This window comes from Alternaria triticimaculans (genome assembly GCF_023758025.1).
Source record: "Alternaria triticimaculans strain BMP 0046 chromosome Unknown scaffold_4, whole genome shotgun sequence".
Lineage (NCBI taxonomy): Eukaryota > Fungi > Ascomycota > Dothideomycetes > Pleosporales > Pleosporaceae > Alternaria > Alternaria triticimaculans.
In genome coordinates, this window is record NW_026055961.1 from 931,512 (window position 1) to 958,689 (window position 27,178).

The 27,178-nt window shown below is 54.5% G+C and overlaps 12 protein-coding genes across 12 annotated transcripts; 6 read left to right on the forward strand and 6 right to left on the reverse strand.

Annotated features, from left to right (window-relative positions):
- Positions 1-1,200: 1,200 nt before the first annotated feature.
- HOB3 (BAR adaptor protein Hob3) lies at positions 1,201-2,120 on the reverse strand (the record flags this gene model as incomplete). The annotated part of the gene is made up of 3 exons (XM_049364511.1): positions 1,201-1,876; positions 1,959-2,055; positions 2,108-2,120. 3 exons carry the CDS (start codon positions 2,118-2,120, stop codon positions 1,201-1,203), a joined length of 786 nt encoding a protein of 261 aa, XP_049223589.1.
- A 252-nt stretch (positions 2,121-2,372) lies between these two features.
- Positions 2,373-3,591, forward strand: J4E78_003879 (uncharacterized protein; the record flags this gene model as incomplete). The annotated part of the gene is made up of 2 exons (XM_049364512.1): positions 2,373-2,828; positions 2,881-3,591. 2 exons carry the CDS (start codon positions 2,373-2,375, stop codon positions 3,589-3,591), a joined length of 1,167 nt encoding a protein of 388 aa, XP_049223590.1.
- A 1,448-nt stretch (positions 3,592-5,039) lies between these two features.
- J4E78_003880 (uncharacterized protein) lies at positions 5,040-5,902 on the reverse strand (the record flags this gene model as incomplete). The annotated part of the gene is made up of 3 exons (XM_049364513.1): positions 5,040-5,548; positions 5,625-5,751; positions 5,828-5,902. The coding sequence occupies 3 exons, from the start codon at positions 5,900-5,902 to the stop codon at positions 5,040-5,042; spliced, it is 711 nt and encodes a 236-aa protein (XP_049223591.1).
- A 1,074-nt stretch (positions 5,903-6,976) lies between these two features.
- J4E78_003881 (uncharacterized protein) lies at positions 6,977-8,941 on the reverse strand (the record flags this gene model as incomplete). Its single annotated transcript, XM_049364514.1, has 1 exon — positions 6,977-8,941. The coding sequence occupies one exon, from the start codon at positions 8,939-8,941 to the stop codon at positions 6,977-6,979; it is 1,965 nt and encodes a 654-aa protein (XP_049223592.1).
- A 1,118-nt stretch (positions 8,942-10,059) lies between these two features.
- On the forward strand, positions 10,060-10,470 carry J4E78_003882 (uncharacterized protein; the record flags this gene model as incomplete). The annotated part of the gene is made up of 3 exons (XM_049364515.1): positions 10,060-10,110; positions 10,164-10,223; positions 10,273-10,470. 3 exons carry the CDS (start codon positions 10,060-10,062, stop codon positions 10,468-10,470), a joined length of 309 nt encoding a protein of 102 aa, XP_049223593.1.
- Positions 10,471-10,679: 209 nt separating this feature from the next.
- Positions 10,680-11,130, reverse strand: ROC1A (RING-box protein 1A; the record flags this gene model as incomplete). The annotated part of the gene is made up of 3 exons (XM_049364516.1): positions 10,680-10,778; positions 10,826-10,975; positions 11,032-11,130. The coding sequence occupies 3 exons, from the start codon at positions 11,128-11,130 to the stop codon at positions 10,680-10,682; spliced, it is 348 nt and encodes a 115-aa protein (XP_049223594.1).
- Positions 11,131-11,894: 764 nt separating this feature from the next.
- On the forward strand, positions 11,895-13,541 carry J4E78_003884 (uncharacterized protein; the record flags this gene model as incomplete). The annotated part of the gene is made up of 1 exon (XM_049364517.1): positions 11,895-13,541. The coding sequence occupies one exon, from the start codon at positions 11,895-11,897 to the stop codon at positions 13,539-13,541; it is 1,647 nt and encodes a 548-aa protein (XP_049223595.1).
- A 989-nt stretch (positions 13,542-14,530) lies between these two features.
- J4E78_003885 (uncharacterized protein) lies at positions 14,531-15,951 on the forward strand (the record flags this gene model as incomplete). Its single annotated transcript, XM_049364518.1, has 3 exons — positions 14,531-14,537; positions 14,649-14,759; positions 14,810-15,951. The coding sequence occupies 3 exons, from the start codon at positions 14,531-14,533 to the stop codon at positions 15,949-15,951; spliced, it is 1,260 nt and encodes a 419-aa protein (XP_049223596.1).
- Positions 15,952-16,373: 422 nt separating this feature from the next.
- J4E78_003886 (uncharacterized protein) lies at positions 16,374-17,129 on the forward strand (the record flags this gene model as incomplete). The annotated part of the gene is made up of 1 exon (XM_049364519.1): positions 16,374-17,129. One exon carries the CDS (start codon positions 16,374-16,376, stop codon positions 17,127-17,129), a length of 756 nt encoding a protein of 251 aa, XP_049223597.1.
- A 424-nt stretch (positions 17,130-17,553) lies between these two features.
- On the reverse strand, positions 17,554-19,841 carry J4E78_003887 (uncharacterized protein; the record flags this gene model as incomplete). Its single annotated transcript, XM_049364520.1, has 3 exons — positions 17,554-18,574; positions 18,641-19,629; positions 19,686-19,841. The coding sequence occupies 3 exons, from the start codon at positions 19,839-19,841 to the stop codon at positions 17,554-17,556; spliced, it is 2,166 nt and encodes a 721-aa protein (XP_049223598.1).
- Positions 19,842-21,755: 1,914 nt separating this feature from the next.
- J4E78_003888 (uncharacterized protein) lies at positions 21,756-24,000 on the forward strand (the record flags this gene model as incomplete). The annotated part of the gene is made up of 7 exons (XM_049364521.1): positions 21,756-21,888; positions 22,030-22,111; positions 22,195-22,508; positions 22,562-23,130; positions 23,181-23,784; positions 23,839-23,914; positions 23,976-24,000. 7 exons carry the CDS (start codon positions 21,756-21,758, stop codon positions 23,998-24,000), a joined length of 1,803 nt encoding a protein of 600 aa, XP_049223599.1.
- A 446-nt stretch (positions 24,001-24,446) lies between these two features.
- J4E78_003889 (uncharacterized protein) lies at positions 24,447-26,810 on the reverse strand (the record flags this gene model as incomplete). Its single annotated transcript, XM_049364522.1, has 5 exons — positions 24,447-25,531; positions 25,582-26,238; positions 26,470-26,619; positions 26,676-26,705; positions 26,768-26,810. The coding sequence occupies 5 exons, from the start codon at positions 26,808-26,810 to the stop codon at positions 24,447-24,449; spliced, it is 1,965 nt and encodes a 654-aa protein (XP_049223600.1).
- Positions 26,811-27,178: the final 368 nt, after the last annotated feature.

A 27,178-nucleotide genomic window follows, 5' to 3' on the forward strand; every position in this document is an offset into this window, starting at 1 on the left:
CGGTCAGTCCCTCCACTCCAACAGCAACTCTTTTTTCTCTTCGCCAAAATCTCCAACTTTCGCAATGATCTCCATATCCTCCAGCTCGCGCTTATAATTCTTGGGTTTGTACTCCTTCCTCTCCAACTCTGCGACTCGCTTGGCCAGTACATTGCATTCGTCTCTGATCTCTGCAAAGAGCAGAAACCAGGGAGCCTCGGGACTGAGTCCCTCACACTGGAGCCGGCTTCCTTTCCCCGTTTTACATCTGAGCGTTGTCGTTCGCCAAGTCCGCCGACATGTCGTGCATTTCCAGTATTTCCACTTCTTGGGCCGGTCACATGTGGTACATCTTTGGTGGTGAGGTTCCATGTGGGTTATCTCTCCTTGATATTCTTTAAGTTCAACGGCCGGACAGTCGAAACAATCGAAAGCTTCATGTTCTAAGATCGGGTCTCCGATATTTGATCTCGGTGGTTGTGGCGATCGACATCTTTCTCGTGAGGGCGGATTATAATCTTCGGACGAGGGTGGTGAATATCTGTATCATAGAGACATTGAAAGTCTTTCTTGTGCACGCCTCCAGCTTGCTTCTCGTGAAGGGGAGGAATATCTCCCTTGTGGAGGCGGTAGACATGCTCTTGGTGGAGGCGATCGCGAAAGTCTTGGTCTTTCAGTCCAGCGACCCTCCCGATATTCTGAGCGGGCCATTGGAGGAGTAGATTGCGTGATATCCCATAAGGATGTTGTATCAATAAGCTTGGTGTAGTGAACGTGTGTAGGATATCAATCAGAAGACCAATCCGGCAGACATTTTATATTACCAATATGTGTCAATGAAGCTGTCATAAGAGAAAGCAAGGGAGTGAGACATGTCTGTGGCGGAGGCTGACTCTTTTACTGACTCTAGATAGGACTCAGTGGGAAAGGTTACGTTGAACAAAACCATTCCACCGTAACCTGTTGTCGTTTCCTGTCACGAAGAGTAAGTCTGAAGACTCAGCTCATTTTGCAAGTCAGTGCTGCATGACGCAGTGGAAATAGACGAATCATCATGAAATCGAGCGCCTTATAAAGTCGATGGTTACAGGGAGGCGGAGGCACCGCTGAACTCCCTCGTTTGTCCTTACGCAGTCCATCCAATGCCGCAAAACCAACGAGTCTGACCCCACAGAAATTACCATGTACGATACAGGAAAAACATGTTCTCCTTTCCAGCTCTTAGACAGTACCCGCAATACTCAAGTCCCGAATCTCTTGCAACACCTCTTCCACCCGCGCATCCAGCTCGCCCTGTGCATACTGATCTCTTGTGTTCGCATCCAGATACTGCTGCACTTGCGCCATTCTTGAGTAGGCTTCCGCACAGAACCTCAACTGAATCTTGACCAGCGCCTCGAAACTAGGGTCTAGGTATGGTACTCGCAGGTCGATGAGCTGGGGCAGCTCAGTTGTGAGGGTGTCGTTGAGTTGATCGTACGCGGCCTTGGCGAGTTGTTCGTCCTTCTCAGCACGCGGTAGCTTGGTAACATCCTTGTCGGGCTTGTCGGTGAGCTTCCGGACTTGCGCGCGCATGCGGTCGTAGTCCATTTGCTTGTGTTCGCGCTTTGTGATGCAGGCGTTGATGTCGGGGAAGTAAGAGCAGAACCGCTGGATGGGGTCTAGGACGGTTGTTCGGTAGGGGCCGTCGAGGGCTTTTATCGTCTCGGCGTCTAGGTCGGTGACGGCTTGCTTGTAGGAGCGCGATACGCCGTCTTTGGTGCCCGCGTCGCCGTAGAAGGCGTCAATGGTTTCGGCGATGCGCATTTGTGAGGCGGTCATGGCGCGCAGAGAGTCGAGGTAGCCTTTTGCTTCCTTTTGCAGCTTGTTCGCGGCGGTCTCCATAGTACGGTACCGGCTGGCGTCATGTTAGTCGTGGTACTACGATGGGATGCCTTATTCTTGTCTGAAGTATGCATCTGATGGATTGGAGAGCGTACCGCTGCTCAGTCTCGAAGTCGCGGTCATTTGTGCGCTCGACTTGGCCAGTCTTCATAAGAACCTGCGTCGTCGCGCGATTGACGCCTTTCTTGAACCCTGCGTCTGGTGAGCCGGCGGCTTCCTGGATGATCGTCGAGGGGCTCCTTACCGGTCCAAGACATGATTGCGCTGTAGTCCCTCTACTTCCAGGCGACGGTATGTATAATGAGGTGCGTGAGGCTTGGGATCGTGGGTGGTAGTCGTGGTGTTGTGGGGAGAGTAGCGTGAATAGAGAGAAGGAGGCCGTGGTTGGGCGCAATCGAGTGGTTGTTGGCGGGCGGCAGTGCCACAATGACGACGCTACAAGACCCCGGCCGCGCTTTCTGGTGGCTGAGCAACCGCGATTCCGATTTTGATACAACGACCTGACTTCAATGTTTTCACTTCGACCGCTGCAGCGTGCAGCCCCCTCACCTTTTCGTGTGTGCTCAGGCTGCCTGCGGAAGTACTCCATCGCCTCGCCAGCGAGACAAGATGCCGGTAAGAACCAGAAGCAGGTGATATTCTCGGGGATCCAGCCCACCGGCGTACCGCATCTTGGAAACTATCTCGGCGCACTGCGGCAATGGGTCAAGCTGCAAGACGAGGCATCTCCGGATACCACGCTCCTGTTCTCAATCGTCGATTTGCACGCGATTACGATAAAACAAGATCCGAGCGAATTGGCAAGATGGCGGAAAGAGATGCTGGCTAGTCTGCTGGCAGTAGGACTTGATCCGAAGAGATGCATCATCTTTGCGCAAAGTAGCGTGAAGCAGCATGCAGAGTTGATGTGGATCCTGAGTTGTGGTGCAAGCATGGGCTATTTGGGACGAATGACCCAGTGGAAGGTATACAACCGCAGAAGTAGACCTAGGAGGCATAATATTGACACTGTCTTAGAGCAAGCTTTCCCTCCCATCCAATGCATCCCCTCTCGATCCCTCCAATAACAAAGACGCCCTTAAACTCGGTCTCTTTTCGTACCCAGTCCTGCAAGCCGCCGACATCCTCCTCTACAACACGACCCATGTCCCAGTTGGTGAAGACCAAGCACAGCATCTCGAGTTCACGCGCGAGCTGGCCAGTGGCTTTAACCACGTCTATTCGGAGTCAGACCCTCTCTTGACTGTTCCACAAACACTTCTGAGTCCCGCGAAACGAGTCATGAGTCTGACTGAACCAACAAAAAAGATGAGCAAGAGCGACCCCAAGCCGAAGAGTCGCATTATGATAACAGATTCAAGAGAGGAAATACATGCCAAGTTGAAGACGGCACTGACAGACTCCATAGAGGGAGTGAGCTATGATCGCGAGACCAGGCCGGGCGTGACAAACCTAGTGGATTTGATGTACCATTTCGATGAGTCACTCGCTGCGTCGCCGGAAGATCTAGCAAATGACTTGAATAGTCTGAGCATGCGCGCTCTGAAAGAGAAGGTCGCCGATACTGTTGATCTGGGCATCAACGATACAAGAGAGTGTTATCACGAGTTGATGAGTGGAGATCAGAAGGAGCTTATAGGGCATGCAGAGGAAGGAGCGCAAAGAGCTGAGAAGATCGCTGAGAGCACCATGGAGAGAGTCAGAAATGCTATGGGCATCGGGTGGTGAGCCATCGAGTGTTTGTTCCATGAAATAACTGTCAGACTGGAGAATCCAACCCACGCACCGTCTTCCAGAAGCCTGGGCATGTCATGATGGTCACTGTACAACATCCCACGGACCAATACAACTTCGAGTCATCGCTAGTATATATGCCTATGCAGCGACTTCTTCATCGGTTCTGCATACCTCTACATTCATTCTGCGCTCTACAAGCACCGTTCCCACCAGTTGATACACCAATCATCGAACATAAAATCAAACCCGAGTTCTCACAACTACACCTCTAGAGTACAGTCCATCTGTACCGACGTCTTCCCCAGTGACTCCACCACAAGTCACCCACAGACACTGCATCAAGATGCCAGATGGAATACCAGAGTCGGAACGCAAAACATATCTTCTTGCACCAACAGCAAGTACATCCCCCGCTGATATTATCAAAACCGCCAAAGACGTCAGCGACCACTTGAGGAATAATCCGCCGCTCGACGAAAGCCTCAGATCACGACTCAGTGAAGAGGGCTGGGTTCCCGGAGAAAGTACTACCGAAAAGACGTGGTCTTGCCGTTCATGTGATAAGTTGGGAACTGATAAGGATGCTGTGTGTCCAGACTCGCTTTGCAAGGGCGTCAACAAAGCTCACATCACTGAGCACTTACAGAAGTCGGGGTTTAGTTACTTTAGAGTCGACATTAGGGACTGGCCTGCGGTGCTTGAGGAGGTCAGTAAGGATAAGATAGAATTTCGGGATTCATAGAAGGGAAGCAATTGACATTGGGGTCAATGTATGTCTTGTACTCTACCGGAGGCCTGCGAATGGATGAAGTGGAGCAATTGACCTTTTAATGTACACTGGTATTGCGTCAACTCAAGTGTGTGCATCGCGCAAGAGATATTGCAAATGCCAATGTGTGTGTAATTCATGCATTCCCTAGTCTACGGCCATTCACATGCAGCCACTGCGCCGCCAATTGCAAGCCCAAAGTAGCCATGCCACGCATGATGAAAAGATGATTCAAGAACTCCGTTCCTATGCAGTGTAGATGCCGTCCTAACCGTGACCGAACCCTAGGCGTGAAAGCCCGTTGCAGGCGTAACGCCATGAATACCATGCCGAAACCGAACGCCGCGCTTATGATGAAGACGTGGAAGAAAACCGAGGAATGGAAAGTTGGGCAAGGGGGTGAGAGGGCAATGCGCAGTTCCTAGTGCGCGAGTGTCCACCATATCGTTGGACGGGGGTGAGGGGGAAATGGGGTAGGGGCTGCCGAATCGCATGATGACGAAGAGAGGAGTGTTGAGGTAGGTGATACTGCCGGTGAAGGGACAAGGATGAGGGTGTCAGAACCCGAATCCTCTTCAGACGCTGGGGACCCACCCCTAAGTAGCCCTGGCATGCGGATATGAGACATTCGCATGATGAGGGGCTCAGAGTAGCAGTCCATGGGCAACGTCTAGCGCTTCATGGGGGTGTCGGCATCCTCGTCGTCTTCCGCATCATCGTCATCGCCCTCGAAGTCGGAATCCATTTCTTGATCCTCGTCAGGGTCGCTCTCGCTGCCACCAAAGTCCAGGCTCTCAGCATCGCTGTCTTCCCAGCTCATGTCAAACTCGCCCTCGTCCTTCTCTTTCTTCCATGCCGTCTCGTGTGTTGGCATGACAAAGTCCGTGGGGATGTCCGCCTTTGACAGCTCGAGATCCTTCTTGACCATCTCTTTGTACTGCTCGGGCTTGTTGCGCAGCATGACTCCCGCATCGACGTTAGCGGGTGAGGAAACCTCGGCATCGTCCAGCAGAGAGAGGATGGATATTAGGACTGTCTCCACGCGCTGCACGGGTGACCAGCGCTCGGCGGCAGTCTCGCCGGACATCTCGTCATCGCCGGGTGGGTGGAGGATGGAGATACATAGGCGGCCGTCGGGGTAAATGTTGGGGTGGTAAAGCGGGCGGATGAACTTGAAATCTGGTAAACCGTTAGCTCTTGCCCTGCGCTTCGCGACTCCTTCCATCCCTGGAACCGCGTATTGGCAGTGACGTACCTGGCGGGCTATGCGGGTAGTTGCGAGGGAAGGTCATCTTGGCCTTGAAGTAGCCGCCGTAGTACATGGACTCTTCGTTCATGACTATCAGGGCGACACTCCACTCAAAGACGTTCTCGTTGATGAGCTGTGACGTGGTTAGCTCGGTGCTCCTGCATCGCCACTAGGACTGTGACTCCGGAGGGAATGTCACCAAGACGCACCTCGATGTTTGTCCACTTCTCCTTGCTGAGCTGCTTGAACTCATTCATGAGTATCCGCTGCGCCATTTCCGCCATGTTGCCTTCTCGGTCCGGGGTCCTTGCTGAGGCGTGTAGTGTTCGTGGGGGTGCAGGAACAGTACTGTATTCGCCGGGCGGTCGGTTGGGTGTTGTCTACGTGTAAAAGTGAGAGTGTGGGTAGAGAGAACGTCCTGGTGGTTTGTGCAAGGAGTGAGAGAGCGGCGGAAGGGCGAGAGTTTGTACTTAAGGGAGTCGGTCGGCTGAGGCGCTGCATGATCGAATGCTCTCGCCGAAACAAGGATCACTTAGTCCGCCCCTCGGCAGGAGCCTAAGTCACCGCTTCCGAACTCGCGGACAACGAGTGGAACCTTCCTTACTTGGTCCTCATGACTGCAGGGGCTCACCGTCACCACGTTTCTTTCATCATCGGCACAGTTGCTGTTCGGCGCCTTGTATGCCGCGCATTCTGGGTTTGGCAGTGTTCCTTCCGACCTCGGAACGAATAGGAACGGTACGGAATGTCACCTTGGACGCGTCCCAAGGTTGTCTGCTCGCGTGATAGCACAGAGTTGCGGCTTATCTACGCTTCCATCTATCATCGCGTCTTTGGATGTCATGTGAGTGTATGAACAAGGTAGTATAAACACGCGCTACCAATGCATGCCGTTTCATGTGATGTCATCATGGGCACTATCGGCACCTGAAACAATACTGTAAAGCATTCTTTTGCTTTGTCTATTCGCGTACGCCAATCCCTAGCTTCATGGCTCATTGTACAGGGTATGCGCGCCTTCTTTTTCGGCTTGTGTGGTTTGCTTCTTACTACCTTCTACCGAAAGCCACACGTAGTTGTCGATCTGTGGGATCATCACATATGTATCCAATTCCATACTCAGGCGATGTGCTGGCAGCAAAGAGCTTTGCGACGAGAACAATACTTTTCTAATCTAGAGTATATCTAGTGCCGACATGATCGTGTATGACGTGACCCCGAATTATGACAACCTCCGGTACACCAGCGCTGGCGTTAATACATGTACTGAATGAAAAACCACGATACTGAACATAGGAGAATCAAAGACAGAAAGTGTCCAACTGACAAAACAGGGAATTACCAACCGACAAATTCAATCAAATGTAACGCATCCTCTTAGCAACCCCCAAGCAGACAGCAACGAAAAGGACAATAACACCAATAATGCCAAAGAACCATCCGAGGCTGCCATCCTGACCAGGAACCTTGACGTTCATACCAAACAGACCACAAATCAAGTTGAGCGGAACGAGAATCGTAGCGATGACCGTAACCTTCTGAAGCGTAGCGTTGCTGTCGTTGCCTTGAATCACTTGATCAACCGAGATTTGCGCAAGGTAGTTGGAGTGTGCGCGGCTGAGCATCTTCTCGAAATGAGCCAAGTTGGACATCATAGTGACGACGTGATCCTGGATATCACTGAGGTACATGCCCACGTCACCCCGAGGAGCAACGCTGTACGACTCATTGCAACGCTTGGCGAAGCCTTTGATGACATCTGCCTTGCCGCCCAAGAGACGCAGAAGCTGCATGACGCGCTTGCGGCAGTCGCCGATCGATCGAAGAATGGCGCGAGAATCTTCAATGCGCGCAGTGAAGACCTGATCCTCAATCGCATCTGCCTCATCTTCGATGCCCCGAATGACAGGTGCAAAGCTGTCGACAATGTCGTCGATGAGGGCGTAGCAGATCCAGTCAGCGTTGAGGTTGATGTAATCGCGAAGACGGCTGATGCGCTTGCGCACAGAAAACGTGTGTGGGCTCTCGCAGAAAGTGAAAGTTAGGATGCCCTCCTTGAATACGACAGCATAGAAGTTGACAGGCTCCAAGTATTCCTCCGATTCCTTGTCAGCTTGGAAGAAGGAACGGAAAGAGACGAAGTAGTATTGATGAAAGAGCTCCACCTTTTCGCGCGGCTCTTGGACGCAGATATCCTCACGGGTGAGAGGGTGCACGCCGAAAGCCTTGGAGATGGCGAAGACTTCCTCTTCTGTAGGGTTGACCATGTCGAGCCACCAGACGCCGCCGTCTGATGGGGTGTCAAACAGATCGCGGAAGCGTTCGCCGGGCATAAGCAGACCGCCCAGTTCGGCAGCATGGATCGTGTCGTCCAACTCAGACGAGAAGAAGGTCCAGCGGTTGAGCTTCACTTCTGGCGCCGGCTTCTCCGCGAATACGTGCGACAGACCTTCCTCGGCGAGCTTCTCTTGGATCGCAGGGTCCGCATTCTTAAGGCTCAAAGCGTCGCTGTCTGTCTTGGGTGTTCCTGACTGGCTGGACTTGGGGCGGAGATCGGAGAAGACCTTGGGCTTTGTGGAAAGGTTGGAAGCGGTACTCGCCTTGTGTCGCAGAGGCTGGCCGATGGGCGTCTTCTCTTGAGCCTCTGCGACAAACTCCTCCAACTCTTCGTAGTCGAACCTAGTAGTCTTGCCAGTATCCTCGGCCACAGGGAAGCACACATCCTCCTCGGCAGAGCTGTGCGCAGATGCAACTTCAACGTTGTGCAGCTCATCAGGACGCTCGTCGCTGATTGTCGGACGGCGCGCAGTGCCGCGAGAAAGCGTCCTGTTCAATCCCAGCTCGAGCTCGGAACCAGCATGGCTCTGGAGGGTGTTGGCACGGTCGCGGCGCCTAGGGCCGGCGAATGCGTCGACAGAGTTGGGAGGGGAGACGGAGCGCGAAGTGGTCGACGAAGCCCTGCTCCTAGTCAGGCGCTCGACTGCCGGGTCGCGCGGGCGCCTGAATGTCTCTCGTCGGGCCTGTGGGCTGTGCGCCAGAGAACCGCGGCGGATGTAGGCATCGGGAGCCAAGTGTTGGTCATCGTCTACGACGGCGCTTTCGAAATCGCGCCGAGTGATGTCTGCCTCGAGGGCCTCGTTGACTTGGAGGAGTATGTTGGGTCGGTCTTGGCCCTGAACGCTTGCGAAGGTCGGTCGGCGCGACCTAGGGGGCGAAGTGGCATCGGCTCGTGGGAGCGATACGGGCTGGTGGCGGTGGTCGTCGAGGTCAGACACCGGGGTGCTGAACCTCGTTTGGTTCTCGGATCTCGGAGTGTCAGTCATATTGGCGACTCAGGCGGCGATGAGTAGGACTCCGAATCAGATGTCGTATGCTTTGGTTAAGCCAGGTTGTTGGTGGATTCAGCGACTTCTTGCAGCGCAAGAACCACAGAAGCGGGCGAGTCGCTTGTGAGCGCTCACCTCTAGGGCGCGCTCAACTTGACGATGGCTTCGCGTAGGGTGGTCCCCTACACTAAGCCGATGGGAGACAGAGTCCAGTAGCCAGACTTCCACACCCTGTGGGAATAGGAAGAAATGTAGAGACGGTGATGCAGTAGCGAATGAATGTGTTTGCTGTTAGGGCGAGTTATGGTGGCTTGTGGTCGCCGCCGTATACCCAGGCCTTTGTGCCGAGCAAGGGGCGGATGAAGGAAAGCTTGTCGAGGTAGAGTCCCGCCAACTTGGTGGTTTGTATGTATATGGACGCCGTAGCGTCAGAAGGTGCGGCGTAAGGGGACGGTTGCAAAAACAAAGACCCCTTGAGCGATCAGTCGCGGTGGTGGATGGCGGTCCACGGAGATAAGAGCCGGATGGGTGGAAGGTGCGCGATCGCGACTGCTGGCAGTTGGTATCGTGAGGCGGTTGAAAGTCGATGGGAAGTGCGGTGGGTGGAAGTCCAGGGGACGGTGGGAGTGTTGTTGAAGGGACGGTGCGGGACTCAAATACCGCGATTGAGCGATGGGTCAAGGAAAAAGCTTGTGCAGCGACGGAACCTACTGGCCCGCTCTGATTGGGCAGGCGCGCTCTGAGAACGACAAACGGTCATGCATGTGACTGATCGAGAACTCGGCCGCTGTGGAGAGAGCGAGTGAAAGTGGTGCCGCACATTCCGCGGCCTAACCGGCCAAGGTTCTTGTTGCACCTGGGAGGGCGAACCAGGTACCAAATGCTGTTGTTGCGTCAATGTTGGGCGTAAATCAAGAGGCGCCGTTAGTGAAGGCTAGTGCGGCTGCGGACCCCTGCCTTCTAGATGTCCCGGCTCGTGGTAATGCCACCTCTCCGAGACAGTTAGGCCCGTTAGACGTTCAGTAGAGTTCCAAGTGACATCCGTTCCCGATCTTCACCAACCTAGCCTTCAAATACAACGATCACGACTCGGACATCCAGCATACCCCATCACCATGGCCGACCAGCTTCTGGAGCAGGTGCGCGACGCGGTCGAGGGCCAGATTGTATGCGACAGCGACGCCGCTACCTGACTTGATGCATGTGCTAACACGACCAGGACTTTGAGGGTCAGCGGCTTGCAGAGATGCTGAGCACTGTCCTGCTTGGTGCGGCTGGTGTATGTGTCCCTCGCCCGCCTGATACACTTCAACAAGCTGACAACACAGATCATCGCATTCATCGTTGGCTTCCTGCAGCAAGACATTCGAATGGCACTCTACATTGGCCTCGCCGGCTCCGCGCTCACATTCCTCGTTGTCGTACCCCCGTGGCCTTTCTACAACAAGAACCCCGAGGACTGGCTCCCGCCGCACAACACGACATCACAGTACAACATCGACGTAGACGGGCAGAAAGTCGGATAGTCGCGCTGGGACACGGAAGGAAGTCGCATGGTCAGGACACTTCACGATCGTAATGGAATCTGATTCGACGATGATGACCGCCTACGCTGCTACTTCTCCATGCTCTCATAGCCCTTTTGTGAAGGCCCTACTAACGCCGGACGTCCGAATGAAACCAAGACCCATGTTTGTCCCTGCTGAAACCAATCTCTCCACGGCATTGCGAGCGTCTATCGGCCGTACTTTTGGAACTCCCAGTCTCGGTTATCTAACGGGCAGACTTGTCTGGTCTTGAGCCATCGTGAAATGCAGTGGAAGTGGAAGGCGTGCTGTCATGTGTCAGTACCGGTCAGTGCAGTGTCATGATAGAGCGTACGTTGCAGATGCCCCAGGCGACTGTGCATTCTTCGCTGGTGGCGGAGGCTTGGTTGGCCTGGCACTCGATGCAGAGGTCCATGATGTGGTTACGGCAAATGGCGCAGTTGTCGACGACGATATCCCAAGCCCAGAGAGCAACGGCGTTCCACTGCGTCACGTTAGCTTCAATCTCTAAGTCCTGCCCTCTGTCGTGTTGATGCCGACCTTCTTGACCTCGAAACGTTTCTTGTCGCCCTCTGCAGCACTGGCCTTGCCGGTCTTGGTCTTCGCCGGGGGCGCGTCTGCCATGTCGACATCCGCCATGATTATGTGATGTATCGGGGTGGTGGGGTGCGCGGGGAGTTGGTTGGAGTGGAAGCTGCTGGGGTTGACGCAGCGCGGTGGTGGTAGGCGGTGTACGGGCGGTTGCAGTTGAAAGGGAACAACGTGCAGCTCGCGGAATTATATGGCGGTGGCAAAGTTTTGTTGCAGCGCTGCCAGTGTGTTTGTAGGTGAAGGCGCAGTGTGCAGGCGTCAGGCTCCAGCTACGAGCTCCCGAATGCCAAGGCCAGGCCCTGTGTACCAACCTTGGGACGAGGTGCCAGGTGAAAGGGAATGCACAATCTTTCGCCAAGCGTCCAAATTCCCTTCGGACGAGCAAACGCCATAATGCCACCGCTATTCGCGATTCAAAGACGGGCGCCCGACAGCCTCCCGCTTCCATCATACCCAACCCGACCTCTCAGCCCTACGCCGCCGCAACCGTCAGTGCGCCTTGCCGAGATCAGCCTCGTTGGATCACAGCCACCTCCGCGCCGTTCACCGTCGATGCGACCGACTCTGCTCACAACACCCTCACTCTTCGCCCTATCTCACCCAACGGCGCGTGCCTATCTATACCCCGCGAATCTGGATATGATCACTTCAACATCTAACCCTTGCACATTCCCACCTTATCAGACAAAGACACAGACCGCGTCATCGCGCATCCAACCCACTACCTCATCACGAACCAAGAGCGTCCGCCTGCGCCCTACCAGATAACCCACCCCCATCACAATACAACAACTCCACGTAAAACGCTTCACATGTCGACAGTACAGACGACGGCCTCTCCACGCGCTCCCCGGGGCAAGCCGCAGAGCCCAGCTCAGGCAGCGCATGTCAACGCCGGCCGGCAGTCGCAACGCAAACCGCGAGGCAACCGCGCACACAATGGCTACAACCAGAACCAACACAATGCGGCAGGAGCGTCCCCGAGCAAGATGCCCGCTGAGCTCGCCCACGCGGAAGGCGCGTCCCACTCAGGTGAGGACGCGCACATGCCCTCTGGACCGCGCAACATGAGGAAGCCCAACCAGTCCCATCCCTCCATCGACCGCGTCTTCTCTCCTCCTGAATCAGAGCCTGTTCCGATCAATCCGTCTGCTACCCCGGCTAAGATCCAGGCCGCCTATGCCGGCCCGACCTTCCATGCTTCTCCGGCTCCTTCTGCTCTGCCTATACCCAAGTTTCTTTCTCGTTCTGTGCCGGCCAAGACACGTGCTGGTCCACCCACTCCCCCGCCCGAAGATAGTTCTGATTCTGCTTCTCCAAGTCCTTCTGCTTCTCCTTCCCGCGCCCCGGTGGCCGTTCCTCCTCGTAATGAACAATCTCCATTGGACCTGCTTTTCAAGGCGGATGCAGCTGAGAGAGCCAAGGGCAACCATGGACGCCCAGCCTCCCACGGACCTTTCAACCCAATGGACACTTCCAGGCCACAGCACTTGAAGCATGATTCGTCACACTCGATGAATGGCGTCTTTCCCATAGAGCTTGACGGGGAAAGCAAGCACGCACACATGTCTCCTCCACCAGCAGCCTCGCCCGCCTCGCATCGCTCCGTTACAGATCCCACCAAGATTCCACAGCTCAAGGATATGCAACAGCAGGGTAACGGCAACGATGTTATGAACGACCTACTGAATCGTCTCTCAATGTCACAGAAGAAGCCTTCGGCAACACCGCCTCGACCGGATGCGCAGGGTCCACAAGGATTCATGATAGGTCAGACACCATCACCTTTCCATGACGGTCGCCCTCCCCAGAACCCTTCTGGACCCACCACACCGCAGGCACCACCGCCGAACCAAGACTCTGAATTTTTCTATGGCAACCGTAATCTTTCTCCCTTGTTCAAAGCCGCAAAGGGCGATTCTGCAAAGAAACGCAACTCTGGTCTTCGTACCGAGATCTCGGCTGAGTCTCCTATGGTCGGACCGGGCAACTTCCAGAGCTTTCCTTCTGTTCCTCCCACTCAGATGATGGACCCCAACGCCTTTTCCCGAGATCAGCCAGGCAACGGCAACGGAGGCTTTGCCAACGGGCCCCGGCCATCAGCACCCCATGTACAATCCTATCAACAAAGTCCAAACAACCGTAGGAAGACGCCTGGCCGGCAGCCACAACAGCCACAACAGCCTCGCCCCGACACTTACCAGAAACGAGGCAATATGAGTGGGACTGGAAATACCGCGGCTAATGCTCCTCCAGCATCTGCTCCGAAGGCCCCTACCAGCATGATGTCCTTTGTACCTTCATCAGTCGCTGCTAAACAACGCAAGACCTCAGCCCCCGCTGCCACTGCTGGTGCCTCACCCATGAAAACCGCCACCCCTTCCAATACGTTGTCTCTGGAGCAGGATCTCAAACGCTTGCTCAATCTCAGCCCGGCTGGCGAGTCCAGCGTCAGGTAGTCGTTGTTTCTACGAGACCTGCCATGTTTGGGCATGGTTTGGGCTCACTACATTCGCTTGTTTATATGGATTTTCTATTTGTTCCATGTTTATGGTTCATGATTGTATTGTCACTTCATTTGGAGTTTATGGCGTTATCAATGGCTGGTGGCCATCTTTCTCGTGGAAGTAGTGAGCATTGACGGGCATGTCGTCTCAGGTTCTTTGGTCCAGCGCAAGCGTTTCTTTTGTCACTGTTCATGAATGGATGCATGGACGTGGGATTTGAAGAGCTGGAAATCAGGCGTTTTCTTGCACCATGTTTCATGTTCTGGTGCATAGGCACTTTAGGGAATGTCTCGACTGGCTATGAGAAGTGAGCTTCCTCCGACAATTCTCTGCTGTCCATGATCTGGATCCAGGCACGACTCAACTCGACTATCACTACATCACCACAAACCACAAGTAAAAATCAAGAAAAAAATATAAGGGCATGATGCTCGGCTTCGGTGTCTCCCTCGGGAGGCACGAAGTTTTCATGTCCAAACAAGGTTTCCGTTCGGCACGGCTTCGTGATGGTGAGCTGCTTCCCTATATTGTTTCTTCGTTTGACTTTGATTTCCACGTCATCTGTTCTGTCTGCAAGAGAAGTATATAGCCCAGACAAGAGCATGGGGTGGCATACTAACTGTTGGGCGAGCGAGGGTCCTCCCTGCCTTCGACTCATCACGGGAGTGAACTCTCACTTTCACCATCCCATGTCACTAGCGGCACGTGCCAGTGCTGCTTGGCACTTGTCGCGATCTACCCTGAGTGAGCACCTCCAGTGGGCGCAGGTTCATTTTCCAGTTGTCTTCTCGCGCCTGTTTACGCACCACCAATTACACCCCCGCTCGATCGCTTTGATTCTTCTTTGCAGGCAATCACGCGACTTTTGCAACACTCGCCCGACCTTACGTACTAACACAAAATCGAATTGTCGCAACTGTCAACTGCCGCAACTGGTCAGGATGAAGAGTCTTCGGAGCAAAGGTAGGCTCTTATTCTCTCCCATAGGCAGCGTTGAGCCCGGGATGGATTCACTCTCGCTCCACAACCGCAAAAGCTCTAGCGTTAACATATAGATAGCGTCGCACTTCTTCAGAGATAGCCCAAGTCGTGATGAGAAGACCGCTATCGCCGACAGTTCGGACATCGACTTTGACGCCGGGATTCAGGACGTGGATATGCGGAAAAAGCGTAAGTCACTGTCCCGCATGTAGGCGGAGACACACTAAAAACATGTGCAGCATCGCGATTCTTTGGGCGCAAGAACGACAAGCTAAACAAGCCACTGCCTACTCTGCCTTCCGCTCCCAACTCGTTCACGCCACTCTCCCCAGTCGCTACGCGTGTCACCCCAGGACAGCACGGCGATAGCTTCGAGAACCTACCCGAATACGAGGACTTGGAAGAGGAAGAGTATCAAACAAGCTCACCGGCACTTCCGCCAGCTTCGCGCAGCCTCTCCGCCACTCCAGAGCACAAACACGCTCGCGGTGGAGAGCCGCTCAGATCAAAGTCGCGGCCCAACTTCGCATTGCTTAGAGAAAAAGGCATGTTTACTGCTTTCCATGCATACATCGACTCAATGTTGACTCGTATTACAGGCTCTCGTCTCTTCGGCGGTAGCAAGAACAACGACTCCACGCAGTCACCAACGCCTCCGCCTGTTCCACAGATACCTACTAGCGTTCCTCTCCCCAAAGCACGCCTTCCTGGCCTCACATCACTGTCAACAGCACGCGGATCGCGCGGATCGCTCGCCAAGACTCAAAACCGCAGCGTCTCCATATCCCGCCCTCAGCTCATGGCCCAACTCTGTAGTCCACCCATCCCAGAAGACCACGTCACGGTACCCTTCGAAAAGCGTCCCGGACCACCACCACCCCGCCCTCCGCGTCCTGATAGTCTCGACGAAGAGACTCTAGCTTTCATGCGCGAAAGCGGCACACGTATGGTCCTCCCCTCCAGCAACCGCGGCAGCACCAGTACAGCGACAGCCTCGACACCCCGCAGCCAGGCTAGCTCCATCGAAGCACGTCTGGGTTTCCCCTCTGGTCACGGCACTCCTCGTTCTTGCTCCATTGAGTCTCCTCTCGCAGCGCGCTTCACGCCCGATCCCAATCAGGCCCTTCCCGTCCGTGACAGCAGTGGCGATTTGGTGTTGAGTCGCTTTAGCGAGTATGTTCGTTACCAGCAACAGCGTAGCCATGCGGGCGATGGTGTTGATGCTGAGGATAGGGAAGTTGGTCCTATTGAAATGTGGGATCCTAGTAAAGAGGGTGATTGGACGCTGGAGAAGCGGATTAGTCAGGGTAGGGATGGGAGGCCCGGTGGTATGCTGTTTCGCGATCGGTGGGGTGGGTTTCATTTTGTGGCTGATATCTAGGTTCTGCGTGGTTGTCAGTGGGATGCATGTCGTTGTTTCGATATGAAAAGTTTGTAGCTCTTGCTTTGCACTGGAAGAAGGACGTGCAAGTGTGGATGCGTCTTGATTGCGTACATTGGCTAGTTATTAGGCGGATGATATTGATGCCCAGCACTGATCCCTCACTTGGAACCATGCATTCGCGACTCTGAAGTTGAGGTTCCAGCACGTGGCGCACCTTCCGTTATCGTCTCTCACCATGAAGCTCGTCCCCACACGTCGCTCACCATACGCGCTAGTGGCTCCGATACTCAAGTCTTTATCGCGACCTACTCTCTCTCTGTTCTTCTAACGTCAGTTTGACCTCACTCTCACACAATTCGTCTTCCACTTACCTTCACTCTCAACAACTTCAACACTCCAGCGTTTCGCATACGGTCACCATGTCAGATCGACCATTCCGCTTCCTCGATCTCCCGGCTGAGCTACGCTGTATGGTCTACGAAGCCATCGACTTAGCGACCAGGAAAGAGAGATACAATCCCAGTATCATCCGCCGTAAACAGGACGATGCTGTTTCGAGACGCAGTGGAAAACTCGTCATGTACCGACGCATTCTACCCATGTCAATCTTGGCAACCTGCCGCCTTGTCAACCGAGAAGCTGCACCTATCATTACCAGGAAAGCTCATATGATCTTGAAGGAGCCAGTACGCTTTTACATGAATTGGACCCCTGAGGAGGCCACCCAGCACGTCTTATATGGCTGCTTCGACACTTCATTCACAACAAGACGCCCTGGCACCGCGGGCTTCGACTCAAGGTGGCAGTTCATCGAGAATTGCCGTTACTACCTCAAAGCAATCACCCATGCACGCCCGAATGACACCACCGTTCCGGATGTTGAAGTCACCATCGCCCATCTGAAACTGGATCACGACAGAGCGAAGTTCAATACTATCGATTTCATACTCCGCAACATTTGCGAGGCCTCTAGTGTCTGTATGGATATGTTACTCAAGGAAAATCCTAGGCACAATTCTCGCATTGATGCTGCAATGCCCGCACAGCCAGGATTGACGAAAATGGACAACTGGAGAACCATGGCAAGACGGGTATCGGATGTTCCGGGAGTCAGACTTCGCGACATGGATGATGATGAGTGGGCAGATCATATGCAGATGTTAAAAGAACTCTGATTCGGTGCGTTCAAGACTCAGGGATCAAGGGAGATGATAGGACAGCTCGTCATGGATGTATTTTTGATACATTTGTACGGAGACTTCGGATTGAAAATCCAACGAGAGAGAACAAAAGCAAGCATGTGAAAGATTTGAAAGTCAAATTGAGAAAGCAGGGGTCACTAAAAAGTTAGCACTAAAGTAATATGAACTGTGGTTTGGAATTCCAAAGATGAAAGCAATGCTGAATGTGATATCTCTACTCTAATACGAGCACACATCGCTATCGGTCGCTCTGTGCAGTGCTTGTTTACCTATGAAATTAATCTGGCACTGTCAACCGTGAATTAAGACTGATAATTGCAGCTTCTGACGAGAGTATTACATAACATGTCTCTCATGCTCATCGCCCATCTATAGTACCTCTCAAAGACATCCACACTCAGTTCGTCAAGCTCACATCGCGCACCAAGATATCCTCATCCTTCTGATACGGAATACCCGCCTTCTCCCTCGCCATATCGTTGATCCATCGGCCGTCAGGTGCGACATGCTCCCCCTTGGATAGCTCATCGGCCAGATAAAGCCAAGCCAGCGCATTGCCCACCGTGCTGACCTCGTCGCTAACGTGCTTACTCGCATACTCCGACATAGTCGAGTGAAGTTCCGAATCAGTGAAGAGATCATATAAGTGCTTCGCAACAGCGTCGTGATCACCAGGCTTGACCAGGAAGCCAGACTTTCCATCCTGGACCTGCAGAGGGATACCACCAGCGAGAGTAGCGATGATAGGCGTGCCCTTGTGGAGCGCTTCGCTGACCTTGACTTCGAAGCCTTCGCGGGTGGAGAGCTGGAGGGCGACATGAGCGCAGGACATGAGTGCGTTGAGCATCTGGTCTGATGGTCCGATACGCATTATGATGACGTCGTCCTTGAACTCGTTGAACTCCCCGTTGAGAGCAGTCTCGGTTTCCTTGAAGATCCGTGTAGCATCTGGATCGTCGACGGCACCATGGCCAGCTATGACGAGCTGGGGGATGTCTACAAGAGGCGTGTCTTTCATGTACACCTTGCGCAAGAGTGCGTATGATGCGAGTACATCTGGGATGCCCTTCGCTGGGTCGAAGCGAGCGATTTGAACGATGTATTTTCGATCCGGATGAGCGAGCTGACGCATACCAGCTGAAAAGCACTGGACCTTGAGCTCGTGGATGTAATACTGCTCGTCCCAGGGGTGCATGTGCTTGTTCAGGCCATCTAGCCAGTCAGTAGTGGCAGGCAGGTAGCCCACCTTCTCTGGGGTTACAAACTCGGGGACAAATGCTCGCACGGGATGACTGACGAAGACATCACAATCTTTGACGTGGTTCCAAATCCAGTTCCATACCTCGGAGGTAGCGGTACCTGCTTCGTCAGCTAGGTCAGCTCGGACCTGGATGTGGCTGCGAAAAATGACTGGGCGACTAGAGGATAGAGTTAGTATAAAGAAGTATGCTGGATGAGTTCGCAAGCAATTAGGGAGTACGTACCTGGCGTCTCGCTCCTTCGCAATCTTGACAAGGCTCGGCATCTGAGGATCATCGACAATGATCACATCGGCACCACCCTTCTCGCGAGATGAGAGCGGGCCGCCGTGCTCGACCCAACGACACTTGTCAGCCTCTTCGATGACCCAGTCATCAAGATCGGCCATTTTTTCCTCGGTCAAACGCTCACCCGCTGTGGCGACACCCTGAAGAATATTATGGTTGTCTTTGGTGATCCTGAAGATGTTGGTCTTTCCGTATGGAACGTACCATTTGCAGTCGACACCGAGAAGAGCCAGATATCTCATCAGAGCGTGCCTCATGAGAGCGACACCTCCGCCTTGTGCTGTGCTGTTGAAGAAGGCAATCTTGGTCCTTCTCTTCTTGAGCGAATTGGCGTAATGCATCGTTGCAGCTCCTGTAGTGTCCATCCTGACAGTAGAATCGTAGCTTTCGCGCTCGGCGATGTGCACGTGGTTGTCGAGATCAACCAACACCTGACGACGATGACCCATCTGAACGGGTAACTCACCCTTGACGTTGAATTGCTTCACTGTCTTTCTCGCCATGCGTTCGGCTTCTTGATCTAGGGGTATCGATGGCTCTTCCTTCTCTTTGGCGTCGGCCGGAAAGATGAATGGTATGATATCTAGTTCAGTCCATAGGCGTACGGCCAGGTGTGGACTCAAGGTAGCCAGTTGCGTGGTCAGAGTAGCACCCATGGGCTTGGAAAGGTTCTCCTCTCGGTAGTCGTTGAGAAATCCGATGAAGGCTTTTGATAGAGCTTCGGAAACATCACCTACAGACATGGGTGTGGAGACTCCTGATCCAACTCGCGATGATTCGTTCGATGAGTTGCCCTCGCCTGCGTCTCCGGATAGCCCCAGAGATTTGCTCTCACAGTTAATGGTATAGGTTCCATCATGCAAAGCAATGCAGTAGCGAAAGTCGCCATCGTCAGACTGAGCGACAGCAAGGCCTGCGTAAAGGGGCTGCCATGTCCACATGTTAATCAAAAGGTTTGCAATTGAAGAATGGTAGTACTGACCTCGACAGCAGCCTCAAGAGTACCCTTCTGTTCCTTGAGTTTGTAGAGTGAATCCGAGGACTTGAACGCCCTGATGCTGATCTGACGTCGCTCGGCAGTCGCTAGACGTCGGTAAGTGGGCCGCTGCTCGGCAATCTCATCACCCTGTAGCGACATGATGAACACTAATGTCGGGGGGCGTCTGAACAGAACGGTAGAGGATAGTTGAGGTAGTGATTAGTTAATTGATAGCAAATGGCAATCAATAGTAATGTATGAGGAGGAGGAATGTCGATTTGTATTGGAAAGAAGCAGGCAGGCAGCTTATATGGCGAGCATGGGGGCTTCACAATGCAGTAGGCGGTGATTGCCACAGCCATTGAAGCATTCATGGCGATTGCGTGCATGCTAAGCGCATCATGAACATCACACCGGGTATAAGTGGCGATTGATGGCGGCCAGTGAGTGACAGGCGCGCATTGAAGGAACGCATGGCGTTGGCTGTTGGAAGCGGTGACTAGGAAGGCGGAAGATCACAAGGCGTGTTAGGCGTGGCAGCCAGCAGGCAAAGGGAAATACACGGGAGAATGGCGTGATACGACGATAGTCCTGGTTGCGGGACGAGATCTGGTGAGGTGAGCATTCCGCACGAGATGGCTTACGCGACAGCGCTAGGGACTTCCCACGCGTCGTAACTACGAATGGAAGGGCTAGCAGCTACGGTTTCGTCGGGTAGCCATGACACAATGGCCACAACGACGAGGAGGACCGTGATGCTGGATCTGCCGTGTTGTTCTCGATGCAGTGGATGAGTGCGTCGTTTGACATGAACGAGTTTTCTGTGGCTGTCTGGGGCGAATCAGACATGGTACCACCGGCAGCGCGGGGGTGGTCGAGTGGCCCCGTGCCATGGGTATAATTCAGCCGCCAAACGCGTCGTGTAGTCGTGTAACCATCGTGATTATATGTGAAACCAGCGCTGCTCGTAAGCCAGAAATGGGGGACGACGTTGTTCAGTGTGAACAAGTGGTGCTGCGGGCAGAAGGAGGAATGCAACATTGAAGACGAAATCTAGTCTCGGGCTCTAACAAGTTGCATGACTCTGGAAGCCACAGAAACACCGAACGATGTATGCAGAGTCGATCTTCCGAGGACACTTGCAATGAAATAGATGCACAACTGGCTAGAACACATCGTGATGCTCATGCCACGATCACTAGCCCGTATGCGCATGCAACACTTTTCCCGTGTAGTTCAATTACTCAAGCGCAGCCGCTAGGTGGACTAGGCCTGATAGTCCCGCTATCGCTGAACAAAGAAGAAAGCATCGTGGGGGTGGCAAGTCATTGTGTGGACATGGCCGCCTGAGTGTACGAATGTGAGTGCTGATGTAAGGTGGGAAAGAAAAGCGATCGCGGCCGAAAGAGGACAAACACGTGCGATATGCAGCTTGGCTCAATACAGTGTAGCGCGGCGGGAACGGCAGCACTAGCGCGAGCAAGCACAAGGGTCCGGCTGGATGGGGTGGAGCGGAGCGAGCGACGCGGATGGGAGAAGGGATGCTGGCGAGAGTCTTGGGCGGAGGCATGCAAGTTTGGGGGTGGAAAAGAGAGTATCATGGATGCACATGCCGAGGTCGACGTCTCGGGAACAGCGAGTCGTAGCGGAACTGGTGCTATGTCGGCGCAAGCGCTCCAGATGGCCATGTTTCCCGCCTGCCGGATTTGAAACGCCTCTTCCTCCGTGCAAGCCAAGCAAAAGCACCAACCACGGCGACCCACCCATCTTGCGCTCAAACCTCAGCGATCTCACAGCCACGACACCATCTCACCCGTTTGCATCCCTATCTGCCCCCATCCACCGTTTATCCATCCGACACCCGTCGCGCCCACCAGAGGGCCGGCCCCGTAGACGTGTACCAGCCCAGATAGCTCGTGCCAGCTGTGCGCCCACAGCCTTGCGACCGCCAGGCTCCCACCCGACGTCGTCGCATACCGCGCCCTGTTGCTCGCGTCTCAATAGCGCACAACGCGAAGCAGACGGCCAGCCCATCTTCGCACCCTCTCCCGGACGCGCGACCCCGCCGCCAGCATGAACCACTACCCTCCCCGGGCGGTCATGCCTCCCCAGACGGGCCCAGCCCAGCGCCTCAACGAGCTGCTCGACAACATCAAGACCGAGTTCGAAGCCGAATCCCAGCGCAGTGTCGATGCCGAAGGCCAAAGTGAGTCTTGCACATGCTGTCCAGCCGCGAAGGGAAGCAGCTGCCGTGCGGTATCCAAGGACCGGGCGAGCAAACTTTCTGCGCATGGCCTCGACTGTCTTTTGTCGCATGGAGCTCACAGCTGCTAACTAGTCTTCGCAGTCACGCGTCACATCCAAGAGATTGAGTTGATCCGCGGCAAGGTCTACTCGCTCGAGCAGTCACACAACCAGATGAAAGCAAAGTAAGCACCTCGCGCACGTCGCCCACACACCACGGCCCCCAGCTTCCCTCAGGCTGCGCTTTGGATGCTGACCCCCGTGCTAGATACGAGGAGCGCATCGCCCAGCTGGAGCGCGAACTCGAGGCTCGCGGCGGCCCCAGCCAGAACTCGCAGCACCACGGCCCCTCGCAGCCTCAGCCGCCTCAGATCGGCCACGGGCCTAGTAACCTGTTCGGCGGCATAATGGCAGGCAGTGCTGCCCAAGGTGGTCCGGGACTGGCGCCTCCTCCACAGGAGCCGCCCCAGGGCCATGGCATGCCGCCACAGCTGGGAGGACCCCAAGGCCCCCCAGGACTGAACCCTGCTCCTGGTCCGCCACAGCACTTCGGTGGCTACCAGCAGGGTCCATCTGTCAATGGTAAGCGTCAAAGACTCCATGCTTCCGCCCTCATCTTGGCTAACACATCGCAGGTTATGGTCAGCCTCCACAGCCCACTGCCTCACCTGGTGCTAAGCGTCCAGGTCCTGCCCGCGGTCCCCCCAACGGCCCACCCAATCCCGCCACTCCTCAGCAGAACAACCCTGCACCCTACCCCGGATCGCCTCAAGTCCCGCGACCGACTCCTCCTCCCCACCATCAGCAGCCGAGTGCCTTGATGGCGCCCAACCACATCCCTCTCAGCCAGAGCAACGTCTTGGCTGATCTAGATATTGAGCAGTTGCCAGAGAACCTGAAGAAGGAGGGCAGCGATTGGTTCGCTGTCTTCAACCCTCGTTCAAGACGTGTGCTTGATGTTGACCTGATCCACAACCTACCCCATCAAAGTGTAGTCTGCTGCGTACGCTTCAGCCTGGACGGAAGGTGGGTTGCGACAGGTTGCAACCGTTCAGCCCAGATTTTCGATGTCGAGACTGGAAACCCTGTCGCGCATCTTCAGGATGGAAGCCTGCCCGAGGACGGCGATTTGTACATCCGAAGCGTCTGCTTCAGTCCCAGCGGCCAGTACCTTGCAACCGGTGCTGAGGACAAGGTCATTAGGGTAAGTTTGATCCTGATTCGCTCTATCAATCATGACTAACATTGAGCCAGGTCTGGGACATTGCTACCCGCACCATCAAGCACCAGTTCACTGGACACGAGCAGGACATATACTCCCTGGACTTTGCCAGGAATGGTAAGATCATTGCATCTGGCAGTGGCGATCGCAGTGTCCGTCTCTGGGACCTCGAGTCCAACATGCAAGTGTCCAACTTCTCCATCGAGGATGGTGTCACCACCGTGGCCATCTCCCCAGACAACCTCTACGTTGCCGCCGGATCCCTCGACAAGAGCGTCCGCGTGTGGGATATTCAGACCGGCCAGCTTGTCGTCCGCCTCGAAGGCGAGCACGGTCACAAGGATAGTGTCTACAGTGTGGCTTTTGCTCCTTCGGGCAACAGGCTCGTCAGTGGCAGTCTCGACAAGACGATCAAGATGTGGGAGCTATCCACCAACAACCGCTTCGTCCCAGGCGGCCACCAACCAACCGGCAAGTGCATCCGCACTTTCGAAGGCCACAAGGACTTTGTGCTCAGCGTTGCCCTTACCCCACACGGTGACTGGGTGCTGAGTGGTTCCAAGGACCGCGGTGTCCAGTTCTGGGACCCTCACACTGGTGTCGCGCAGCTCATGTTGCAGGGACACAAGAACTCCGGTAAGCTTGATATATCTTCGCGTCTTTCGTGTTACTAACGTTGCTTTTTTCCAGTTATTTCCGTAGCTCCCAGCCCCACAGGAGGCGTCTTCGCTACCGGTAGTGGCGATATGCGTGCGCGTATCTGGAGGTAAGTCACTTGTCCACTCGCATTTCCCTATCCAAAAGCTCAAAATGCTGACTTGCATTAGGTTTGACAGGTATCCTGGACCTTAGGAAGGTCGTGGTCTCTTGATCAAGGATGAATACATAACGCCATTCACTTGATTTCATCATTGATCCATAGAGAAGGCAAGTGGGTGGTGGGTAAAATCGGCAAAGGGTTCTGGAGACAATTGTGTTGTTTTATTATTCTCGTGTTCGGTTTGGAGAAATCAGGACGTTATGAGGTATTTTTGATTCCCAATCTTCCTTTACTATAGTGAATATCCTTGGTATTCGATTTCGAACTCGCTCTCTCCATGCACCGTGATGTGTGTTATGAATTCAGTCTACATGAAATACGGTTCGACTCTGAGAACCAAAGGAGCGGTGACTGCGCTCCATCATGACTCAACGAGTCAAGCTACGCTATGCGCCAGGCGATCAAAGTCGCTAGCTCCTAATCCCAAAGATGACTCAAACGCCACGAATGCTTGTTTCCCATCCGTCTACTCATACAATCAAACATTACCAGGCCCCGGACCTTTGCCCTGGTCTAGGAGCAGATGTGGTTTGAGGAAGCCGTCATCGATCTGCTTGAAGGCGTTTGCAGGATCGTGGCTGATCTCGTTGAAGAGCTGCTTCACTGCACCTGTGGCAGTCGCAACCCTACTTGAGCCCTCAGCCGCAGAGCCGACCGGTCTTATGCCTGATGTCGGGTACGGGGATGGGTCGCCCATTAATGGCGACGGGCCGCGATTCGGCGAGCGGCGTGCGCTGGGAGGAAGGTCAAGGTCGATGTCATCTTCATCAGCAGAGCCGCTATCAGCTGGGCTGAGGAGACTTTGGTCTGCGCCGTCTCTAGCACGTGGATGGCTCGAGTTGCGTCGCATAGCGCCGTTTGGTCGTGTGGGTGGACTACTTCGACTAACTGATCCGCTAGAGTAGGTAGCGTCGGGCCCGTTGACATTGTTGAGTGAGAAACCATTTTGGCCAGGACGTGGGGTGTTGCCATAAGCCTGACCCTGTTTGCGTGTGTAGGTGCCGCCATTAACGACCTCAATGTCGAACTCATCATCGCTGTCAATCTCTTCGACTACGCCAGTGCGAATACCCAAAATTTCTAGCATGCGTGCAGTGGTACCGCCGAAGATGATGACAGTCAGAACGACTACGACAAGAACTGTGGCTCGCAGTGTGTCGCCGTTGTTACCTGTGAGACCTGCAGCAAGCGCAACACCTACAGCACCACGCAGACCTGCCCAGTAGATCATGACCTGGTGAGGATAAGGAATCTCTTCCGCAACTTCGTCGCCGCGGCGGCGCTGGCGATATCTTGTGACAGAGTTGATGAGCCTTGAAAGAGGAAACACTGCGCACCAGCGAGCGGCGCAAATGCCGAATACGGTAATCAAGATGAAGAGGGGCTTGTAATCGAGCTTGTCATCAGTGAAGAGAGACAAGCCTAGGTAGATGAAGATGAAGTTCTCTGAAATCTGGGAGGTGACCTGGAAGACAAACTTGGTGGTTAACTGGGTCCGTCTGGACATGTTGTGGTAAGCGTAATGCTTCATGCAGATACCACAAAACAGCAAAGAGACGATACCTGCAGGCTGGTTAGCAGATGGCCGGAGAGGGAAGCTGGTGAAGACTTACCAGACATGTGGATGGCATTGGACAGAAAGTATGTCAAGTATGCGGTGAGTATGATGAGACAACTCTCGGTCTTGGGGAAGCGCCTAACATAGGTGAACTTGAGCATCAGAGACACGCCAATGCCGACCATGACACCTATAAACAGACTTCCGAAGAAGACGCCGAGGAAAATGCCTACGGCCTCAAAGAGGCTCATGAAGCCCAGAGACTCGGCACCGTCCTTGTACTTCTGTGCAGTCTCGAAGACGACGATAGCGATAGCATCGTTAAGAATGGACTCGCCAAAAATGATGGTGTATAGCTTGGGCTCTACTTTGTACGTATCGAAGATGGCAAGAATGGTAACGGGATCGGTGGCCGAGAGGGTAGCGCCAACAGACATGGCCTCGACGAAGTTGATCTTGAAGCCATCGAGAGGTATCCTGGTCCACAGGAACAGGATGATGCCAAGCACTAGGGCGGAGATGAAAGAGCCGGCAAAGGCAAAGGTGAGAATGGTTCCAATGTGTCGGAAGAAATTGCCTTGGTGGAGTTCATAGCCAGCCGAGAGGATGATGGGAGGCAGGAGCAAGTTGAAGAACATCTGGTAGTCGAAACTGACGACATCTCGCACGGAAGCGACTGCTGTCAGGCGCAGCAGCAGGCCAACGACCATGCCTGAAGGGCGTTAGCGAGCATCATAGCGCGATTGGATTACGAGATGGACTAGGCGACATCGCAGGTGGATATTGCAGGTTACCCCACAATTAGTCGGGTGATGGGCTTCGGGCTGCAAGTGATCGGAATCTGTGGCCTTGCCCATGCACACTACGCCGAGCTTGTCTCAACGGACGCCAAGCGTGCGGAAGGGCCCAAGCAGCCGCGGAGGGTGGTGTGGGAACGACGTACCAGCAAAAATAGAGAGAACTGTCTCATGGACGGCCTGGATCTTCCGCGTGTGCAGTATGTAGCTCGTGAAGAGGGCGATTATGAGAAGCATAATCAAGATGGACAGGGCCCACGATGTGAATATCTCCTTCTGGCCCGCCTCTGGCTCGTCTGTTGGCGCGCATTAGAGATGGGATCGCCGTGTGTGTGTGGAGCGGGGAACTGACCGTCCGGGTCTGCGTCGGATGCATCGCGCTCTGCCGTCAACAGTCAGTATGTATGCCGGGCGTGTCAGATTAGAGGAGTCGAGGGCGCATACTGAGTAGCTGGCCGACTGCCCACCAGCCCATTATGGACGCCATGGTGGACTCAAGGCCGGGCGGTCATCAACAGCGCGAGCGTGTGCGGTATCGCAGGAGGATTGCGCGGGGGTTGTGGGCGTATATGTCGAAGTTACAGGTGGCTGCTGGGCGTTGGATGCTGCTACTGGGGCTGCCTGGATGGGACGGGGCCTGGGGCAACGTTGCGCAAGGAGTCGAGGGCGGAGCGGCGTCGGGCGTGTCCGGGCAGGGCGAGGCGCGCTGGGTACAGGTCTGGCAGCGTAGAATAGCGATGCGATGCGAGGCTGGCGATATGGCGGGCGATATGGCGACTGGTGAGGCTCTTGCAGACGCGTCGCTGCCTTCGCACAGCGTCCAGGTGTCTCCATGTCTCGGCTGCCGTTCCAGCG